A 9,496-nucleotide genomic window follows, 5' to 3' on the forward strand; every position below is an offset into this window, starting at 1 on the left:
TATATATATATATATATATATATAATGGGCATTGAATTGATAACCTCGAGCTTTTTCCATAGATTTATTTTTTTATATTGTGAACCCTTTAACGAAAATTCTAACAACACCACAAATTTAATCCCTTTATCAAAAAAATGTGCAAAGAACTACTAATCAAATTACTAATATAAAATAATCCAAAATGTCTCGCAAATAAAACAGAACTGAAATAAACTAAAATGAGAATAAATTTATTTTACACTTAGAGTGACATTGACCCCTCAATAATTATTTATGTAGTTAAATGATTGTATATAATTTCATCAGGGTAAAAATTATTTTTTATTACAATAACATAAAATTTTTTTAACATATAATAAAAAATAAAATGACACGTATAATAGGACAGATGGAATATTTTATTTTCTAAGCACTGAGTGTCGTAGTGGGAAGAGAGGATATTATGGATTGCACCCTAATTTTTTATTTATTTATTTTGTCCACGTGATGAAAAGTCAAAAGTGGTAGACTGAGTAACACGATATAGCCAACTAAAATCTTAAAACTCAAGCAAATATTGTACACTTTATGATAACTAATTAATTGAAATAATGTCTTCCATTAATCTCCCAACTCATTCTCTCAAATCTTCCCTCTTCAACTTCTTTTCTTCACAAATTTTTGCTTTACATGTTATCATGAAAACATACAAAACAAATAGTCAACGTTTCATCATTTCCTCATTTTTCTTCATTATTTTCCTTTGTATTATAGCTTCAATCAACCAAATTCGATTTAATAATTTTTTAAAGTTCAGTAAATGTGCTTTTTCTGAAAAGAATATTACTCTAAATTCATCTACATTGTCAACCAGCAACGACGAAATCCGAATTCTCATTGGAATCTTAACCCTTCCCGATCAATACCAAAAGAGACACTTCTTACGTCTAATCTATGGTACACAATCTCCAATAACAATAGGTGCAAAAATTGACATAAAGTTTGTTTTTTGCAACCTAACCAAAGAAGATCAAAAAGTATTAGTAGCACTTGAAATAATGCGTTATGATGATATTATCATCCTCAATTGTCAAGAAAATATGAACAAAGGTAAGACATATACATATTTTTCAAGCTTACCAGAAATGTTTTCAACCTCTAATTATTATCCACCTTATCATTACGTTATGAAAGCGGATGATGATACATATATACGTCTTGAAAATTTTGTACAATCTTTAAGGCCATTACCTAGAGAAGATTTGTATTATGGTTATGTTATACCATGTCCTAGTATGGATCCTTTTGTACATTACATGTCAGGAATGGGTTATTTAGTGAGTTGGGATATTGTTGAATGGATTAAACGATCTGATATTCCAAAAACTCATTTAGAAGGACCAGAAGATAAGGTATTTGGAGAGTGGTTACGAGATGGTCATCGAGCTAGACATAGGTACAATGCTAAATGGTCAATGTACAATTATCCTCAGCCGCCTACGCGATGCACGCATGAACTATGGCCAGACACAATTGCGGTTCATCTTCTAAAGAATCAAGAGAAGTGGATTAATACACTAAATTATTTCAATGTTACTGAGGGACTTAAACCATCTAAGTTGTATCATATACCTTAGGAAAATTAATAGACATGTTTTCTTCCCTTTTTACAATAGTTTATCAATTTAATATTTCTTTTATAGAGTTATTGCTAGATGGGAAATGAATAAGAACATTGTTTTTTTTTTCTAATTGTGTTTGTTTTTGTAATTAGTTAAGGAGTAGTACTCTTGATGCAATTTTGAAAGGGAAAATTAGACAAATTTTCATTGGATCAAAGTTTCTTTCTTACTCAAAATATTTAATTATTATTTATTACTCTCTCCGTCTCAATTTATACTCCCTAATACATTCTTATTTATATATTGTTTTTGCTAAAAATAGATGGTCTTTAATATTTGTGACTTCACAAAATCAATGCATAAATGAGACTATTCTTCATATTTTATCATTGTGAGTTATTGGCCTTGAAAATACATTAGGCTAACATAAAAAAAATTAAGTAAATAATTCATTTCATTGTTTAGATTAATTAATCAAAATGAATTAATTCTTGTTCATTGATTGAAAATTTGACTTTAAAATAATAAAGGGACAATGCACAAGTAACCTCTCAACCTATGTCTGAAATCTCAGAGACACACTTATACTATACTAAGGTCCTATTATTCCCCTGAACTTATTTTATTAATAATTTTCTACCCCTTTTCGGCCTACGTGACACTATCTTGTGGGTCCAACGCTGGTTGACTTTTTTTTCCAATCTAATGTCACGTAAGCCGAAAGGGGGTAGAAAATTACTTATAAAATAAGTTGAGGGGTAATAGGACCTTAGAATAGTATAAGTGTATCGTTGGGATTTCGGGCATAGATTGAGGGGGTGTTGTTCACTTTCCCAAAAATAAATAAAGATAGAATAGTAAACTTACTTAGTTTCTTAATGCTCGTCAAATCTAAAATTCGTGACATAAATATAAATAGGAACGTGGGGAGTATGAGTTAGTTTGACTTGAACTGAATTTAACAAAGAAAGAAAGACTTTTGTAATTTATGGGCAAAAATAAATCAAAAATAGTTATGCGGTTCAAAATTATTTCACTAAAAATAAAATAAGTATTTTAAAATTAAATTATTATTCATATATAAACATATCATTATTTTTTAGACAGACTCTATATAGATGAAAGTAACCTACTCCATTTTCACAAAACTTTTCTTCTTCTTCCCCTTGTGCAATGAGGGAAGAAACAATAATAAGGGCAAAATTGTCATATTTCCCATGTTTCACTAAATTCATGGATTTGCACCTGAATTGTTTATTTTATTATTGGTTAGTGTTTTTTGTTTTCTTTTCTTTCAAAGTGGCTGAAATTTGACTTGTCCATTTAGTTCTTAATGCTCAAGTAAAAGTTTGCACAATTTTTTTTTGGACAATTTCGTTTTGCTTAGAAAAAACATGGAAAAAAAAACATATAGCATGAGAAATGAAAATGGAAGAATTCGTCATGCTCAAATTTAAAAATTTGATATGTCATAAAAATGAATCGCTTAGAGTAGATAATATATTTAAAAACTTGAAATATCAAAAAGAGAATATATTTAAAATTTGTAACTGTTTAGAGGAGATTTGAGTTAATTGTGATAAAAAAGTTATCTCAATCCTTGAGGATTCAATATGAACGGTTGCAATGTATAACTAGTGTATGTGGATGTATAACATCTCTCATACATAGTTATATATTATGCATACCAATTATACGATACATTACATATCTATTGATATAATACCGATATATTACATGTACGTGCAAACATTTTTGTTGAAATTATTTTGTCACCTATACAATTATTGGTAAGAAACCTGAAATGTAGCTAGTGGTGAGATAATTACAATCAGTGACTTAAGTGAACTCGCTTATATATAATAAAATAACCGACAAATGTATTTGTTTTGTGTATATATATACTAGCCCAAGTTTCATTTAATATTATATATTGGTGTATACTATTGTATATCAAATTTTTATGTTTTTTTTTGTTAAAAATATATAAGTGCTTTTTATATTATTATATATCAAATGTATATTATTGTATATCGAATTGTACTTGACACTAAATGTTGTAATGTAAATTTTAAGCTATATTTTTATAATGTAAATTAAGTAATTGTACTTCTGAAATTTTTGTATAAAATAGCTTATATGTAGATACTAGAGTGGGGCACGTGTTAGCCAAATTTAAGCACTTGCGTCCTATAAAAATTAGATATTATAAATACGTAATAAGAAAATAAAGTAACGTGAGAAGTAGTAATTAAGTAACTTTAGTTTGTTTTGTTAAGAGTTCTAGTAGAGTTAATATCTTAAAAGATCACTCAATTTTACGAATTGATCTAGCAAAGTCATTAAAGTTTGTTTTGTATTAAAAAAATCACTCAACTTAGATTTTTATATCAATAAAATCATTCAACTTTAAGAATTGATCTAATAAAGTCATTAAAGTTTATTGGGTATCAATAATATCACTCAACTTAGATTTTTATATCAATAAAATCACTCAACTAGAACATTTGTGTTAATAAAATCATTAGACAAAATTTATCATTATTTTTGTTTGTTTCATATAGACCCTACAAATAAATAAAATTAAGAAAACTAATTTAATTTTTTTATGGGAATAGTAACAAATACTTTTATCTTAATATATTAATTACTAAATAAAAAATAATAGTTAGGAGTTCAATTTATTGGTCCACTAGTGTATGTTTTTTAGAATTAGCACAAATAAATTATCGATGAAACTTGTATTCACAAATCTTATTAGGACTCGTTAGAGAATAAGAGTACTAAAATAATATTTAAAATTGTAACCTCAATTTACTTTCTATATATGTTATAACTGACAGTTTTTTTAACAATGTAAAAATTAAACAACAGTGCTCTAATAAAATTTGTCTATTTTGTTTTGTAATTTTTTTTCAAATTAAAAAAAAAATAAAATAATGTTATATATTATTGTACTTCTTCATTGAAAGTTAAAATTATTTTGGTGCTGTTACTCTTGATCTTTTTTTATAACTTTAATTTTTCAACTTAGTTTTTTGCTTTAACAAGTCAATTTTGTGTAAATGTTTTTTTTGAAATGATAATAATAATATTATAATGCTTACATACTTTAATAACAGTATGTATTTCATTAATTAAGTTTGTTCGTAAAAGTTAAATAACAATTTTTTTTTATTCATTTATAGGGTTCAATTTATATGACATAAAAAATAATTTTTTTTTGTTATATCAAATGTTTTTTAGTGATAAATTTAGTTGAATGATTTTATTGATTAATTTGATTTTAACTAGTCAATTTTAACAAAATTTCCCATAAAAAAATTAAATTAGTTTTCTTAATTTTATTTATTTGTAGAATCTATTTTATATGAAACAAACAAAAATAATGATAAATTTTGTTTAATGATATTACTAACACAAATGTCTAAGTTGAGTGATTTTATTGATATAAAAGTCTAAGTTGAGTGATTTTTTTGATGTCCAACAAACTTTAATGACTTTGTTAGATGAATTCCTAAAGTTGAATGATTTTATTAATATAAAAATCTAAGTTAAGTGATTTTTTTGATACAAAATAAACTTTAATGACTTTGCTAGATCAATTCCTAAAGTTGAGTGATCTTTTAAAAAATTATTCAGTTATAATAGTAATTAAGGAAATAAAGTAACTTGAGTTTGTTAAAGTAATTTGAGTTTTTTCCATTAGGGTAATAAGATGTTTATAAATAGATAAGTATCTTCGTTTAGACTTTATAATTCACATATTTAATTAGAATCAATGTGGAAGCAAATGGGAATAGGTTTTCATTTTACTGATACTAAGTTAATCAACTATTTTAAGAGGGTTTTCAAGGGCGAATTATGTTTGAATCAACAATGTCCTATTCAGTTTGTGGATATATATGGAGATCAACCACCATGAAAGATATTTGGAGTTAATTCCAAAGAGATGTTTCATTACTTTATTACTCCTTTAAAGAAGCAAAAAATTATATATAAAAGGTTTTATTGAACTTGAGCAAAAGGGACGTGTAAAGGGAAAACTGGGGAAGAACTTATAAGGAGGAATTGTATGGGGCATTTGGTAGGGTTTAACAGAAATTTCAAGTTTGAAACAAGTGAGTGTGACCAAAATAAAACTTGATTGATGGTAGAATATCATGTCGCGGATAATATCTTTAAGGAAAACCATCATATTCTTAAAAGAAGACTTTGTAGTATGTCGAATCAAGTAGAAGATGGATAAATGTGGATCATGTTATGGAGGCACAAGATGGAGATGTCGCGGGGATTATTGATTCTATGCTGCTTGAACCTAATCATGATAACGACTATACCACAACGTACATAATATCAAGTTAGTGTAGACACGTAATTTTGACCGAATTTAAGTTTTATACCCTTTTTAGAGCTTAAATATTTTTTAAATATAAAGTAGATATTTTATTTAGTATGTTTATTTTAAAGGATTTGAAAACAACAAAAATAGAGTTACCCTCTAAGTTACATTTTTTTTTTAATTTATTCAAAATTTAGCAAATAAATTATTGATTTTAATATTTTCTTAATTATATCTTTGATTTAGCTATTTCATATTTTTTTTATTAATGCCAAAATAACTAGTTATTATTATTATTATTATTATTATTATTATTATTATTATTATTATTAACAATAAAAATTAATAATAATAACCTACCCATTACCCCACTTAACCACTATCCACTACTACCCCCACCTCCCATGAAAAACCATCAAAAACTAACCCACAACCCCCTCTATTATAAAAAAAAGATTATATAACAAAACAAAGAAGAAAAACAAAAAAAAGGAGGGAAACGAAAGAATCAGAAAGGAGAATGGAGAAGAGGAAAAGAAAAAGAAGAAAAAAAGAGAAAAGAAAAGAAAGAAAAGAGAATCAGCAAAAGACAAAAAAAAAAAGAGAACAAGAGGAACGAGAAGAGCAAAAAGAAAACAAAAAGGGAAAGAAAAAATAAAAAGAAGAAACAACAAAGAAAACTTTTCATTTTTTTTTCCTGAAGAACACACGCACAAAGAAAAACACAACTAAAAATAGTGGAGTTCGAGGTTTCGAGTTCGTGGTTCCTAAATTCTTTCTTTTCGTGAAATAATTTCCACAAGAGGTAATACTTAATTTTATTTTGTATTGATCTTATGTCATGATAATGCGAGAATGTATTACAATATATTGAAGTTGTTGAATTTCGCATGTGTTTAAACCATTAATATTTAGAGGTATGCTACCAATTTAAGATTGAGCATCGAAATTCGACTCCGTATCGCCCAAAGGCAAACGGGGCTGTAGAAGCTGCTAACAAAAATATAAAAAAGATACTTCGAAAGATGGTGCAAAGTTCTCGACAATGGCATGAAAAGTTGCCTTTTGCTTTGTTGGGTTATCGCACTACAGTCCGTACGTCAGTAGGCGCTACCCTATATTCACTGGTATACGGGACTAAGGCAGTTATACCTGCAGAGATTGAGATCCCATCTTTACGAATTATTGTGGAGGCTGAAATTGATGATGATGAGTGGATCAAAACTCGGTTAGAGCAATTAAGTTTGATTGATGAGAAGCGTCTGACATCAGTATGTCATGGACAATTATATCAGAAAAGAATGGCACGGGCATACAACAAAAAGGTGCGTCCCAGACATTTTGAAGAGGGTCAATTAGTGTTGAGACGCATTTTGCCACATCATGCCGAAACCAAAGGCAAATCTTCTTCAAATTGGAGAAGACCATTCGTTGTTAAAAGGGTATAACCCAATGGTGCTCTTTACTTAGCAGATATAGAAGGCAAAATGACAGAAAACGATCGTTAATGCTGATGCTGTGAAAAAATATTACATATGATTTGAGTTTCGGCATTAGAAACCCTTATGTTTGGGCTCGACATTTCAAGGGTTGATTCAATGGAATCTCTTGGTTATGCTGTTTTCTTGACAAAAAAAAATTGCCTGAACTACGTTCGACCTGATTCTTGTTTCGGCAAAATACGTAGGCAACCCTAATGTTGGGTTCGGTACAACCAAATACAAATCCAAAAATTCATATTGTAGTATACTGGGGCAAAAGTCGTTTGTTTATTCATTTGGTCTCTCATCTCAAAGCTTAAAATCAACCCCATCATTTAAAGTCAATCAAAAAAAAAAAAGTCTTTGCATCAACCCTTGATATGACGAGAGTAAATTGGTTAAGGGTAGGTAAAAATCCTGAATGGGCGCCATAAGACAAATGTGAGTCGAAAGAAATAAAAATGAGAGAGTCTTATTGGTGAAAACCCTAAGTGGGCACCGTAAGGCGAAAAGGAGTTGAATATAAGAGAGTCTTACTGGTGAAAATTCTGACATGCACCATAAGGCGGACGTGAGCTGGAGTAATTAACATGATAGAGTTTTAGCGGCAAAGACCTTCGTGAATATCATAAAGTGAATAAGGGTTCAAATTATTTTTGGCTTCATTAAGTGTCGGGATTCCACATCAAGATTGAATGATCAATAATGGTTGATGAATAGATTGGATAGCCAAGTCGGGAAATCAATTCAAATTGCATGGCATGATCAGTAGACTCGGCTCCCACACTCAGATAAGTTTTTCTTTCTTCTTCTAACTAAAAAAAAGAGTCTTCATCGAATCTTTTCTCTTATTCTCGTATAGTTCGTAGTTTTCGTATACTTTTCGTCACTTTTTTCGTATGTATTTGAGTCGAGTCTTTGTCAAGAAACTAGGAAGGAATTTCAAGACTCGCTACCAAGTCTCTAAATGGTACTAGGCGAAGCATCAGGCTAATGAGTTATAATCTGTCTTCAAGTCTTGAATTCGAAAATTCTCTGATTCTATGAAGGCTAAACAATGAGTGTTGTGAGATAAAGACATTGGATTTAGGTCCCAATTAAGCAAATTTGGATGAAAGTACAATCAATCAATAAGAAGTATTGACCGTTGGAAACAACCAAAGCGTCACAAGTGTTTGAGCCATCCTTGTCGAAAGATGGAACCACAAATCAACCACCACCTTTTCAAATTCACGAATTTTCTTTGTTGAAGCAGGGACACAAGTTGTTTCAAGATTGAAGATTCGAGGAACCTAGATGTTCAAACCAGTCTATAGCGAGCGAAATGGAAAACCCTACAATAAAGACTTGTGGAATATTATATGAAAATTGACCAATATATATCAAAATTTCAATTACATGAAAGTTGGAATATTTATTTTATTTATTTATTTATTATTATTATTATTATTATTATTATTATTATTATTATTATTATTATTATTATTATTATTATTATTATTATTATAATTTCTTTTCCTTGAAGGAACCGCCAAATAATGAAGATAGCATTCAAAATGTTTCGTTGGTATTATTATTCTATTGAAAATTTTATTAGCAGGACCCTCCTGGATAATGGGACTAGCAGGACCCTCCTGAATAATGGGACTAACAGGACCCTCCTGAATAATGGGATTAGCAGGACCCTCTTGGATAATGGGACTAGCAGGACCCTCCTGGATAATGGGACTAGCAGGACCCTCCTAGATAATGGGACTAATAGGACCCTCCTGGATAATGGTACTAACAGGACCCTCCCGAATAATGGGATTAGCAGGATCCTCCTGGATAATGGGACTAGCAGGACCCTCCTGAATAATGGAACTAGCAAGACCCTCCTGGATAATGGGATGTCACGACCCAAAACCGAGCCGCGACTGGCACCCACATTTACCCTCCTATGTGAGCGAACCAACCAATCTAAACCTTAACATTTCAATTTAATATCAACATAAAGCAATGCGGAAGACTTAAACTCATTAATAAAAGACAATTCAATAACTTCTAAAATTCAACATCTATTATTTCCC

At 29.3% G+C, this 9,496-nt stretch overlaps 1 protein-coding gene and 1 pseudogene across 1 annotated transcript; both read left to right on the forward strand.

The window, feature by feature from the left end:
• The first annotated feature begins 585 nt into the window (after positions 1–585).
• Positions 586–1,728, forward strand: LOC107025638 (hydroxyproline O-galactosyltransferase GALT2). The gene has a single exon (XM_015226401.2). It carries the CDS (start codon positions 594–596, stop codon positions 1,617–1,619), a length of 1,026 nt encoding a protein of 341 aa, XP_015081887.1. The 5' UTR covers positions 586–593; the 3' UTR covers positions 1,620–1,728.
• A 3,657-nt stretch (positions 1,729–5,385) lies between these two features.
• The window catches only part of LOC114077926, a 13,625-nt pseudogene continuing 9,514 nt past the window's right edge, over positions 5,386–9,496 (forward strand).

This window comes from Solanum pennellii, chromosome 7 (assembly GCF_001406875.1).
Source record: "Solanum pennellii chromosome 7, SPENNV200".
NCBI classification, from domain to species: domain Eukaryota; kingdom Viridiplantae; phylum Streptophyta; class Magnoliopsida; order Solanales; family Solanaceae; genus Solanum; species Solanum pennellii.

Bases quoted from the DNA above. Each gene is read 5' to 3' on its own strand.
- LOC107025638 (XM_015226401.2), top strand. From the start codon at position 594: ATGTCTTCCATTAATCTCCCAACTCATTCTCTCAAATCTTCCCTCTTC.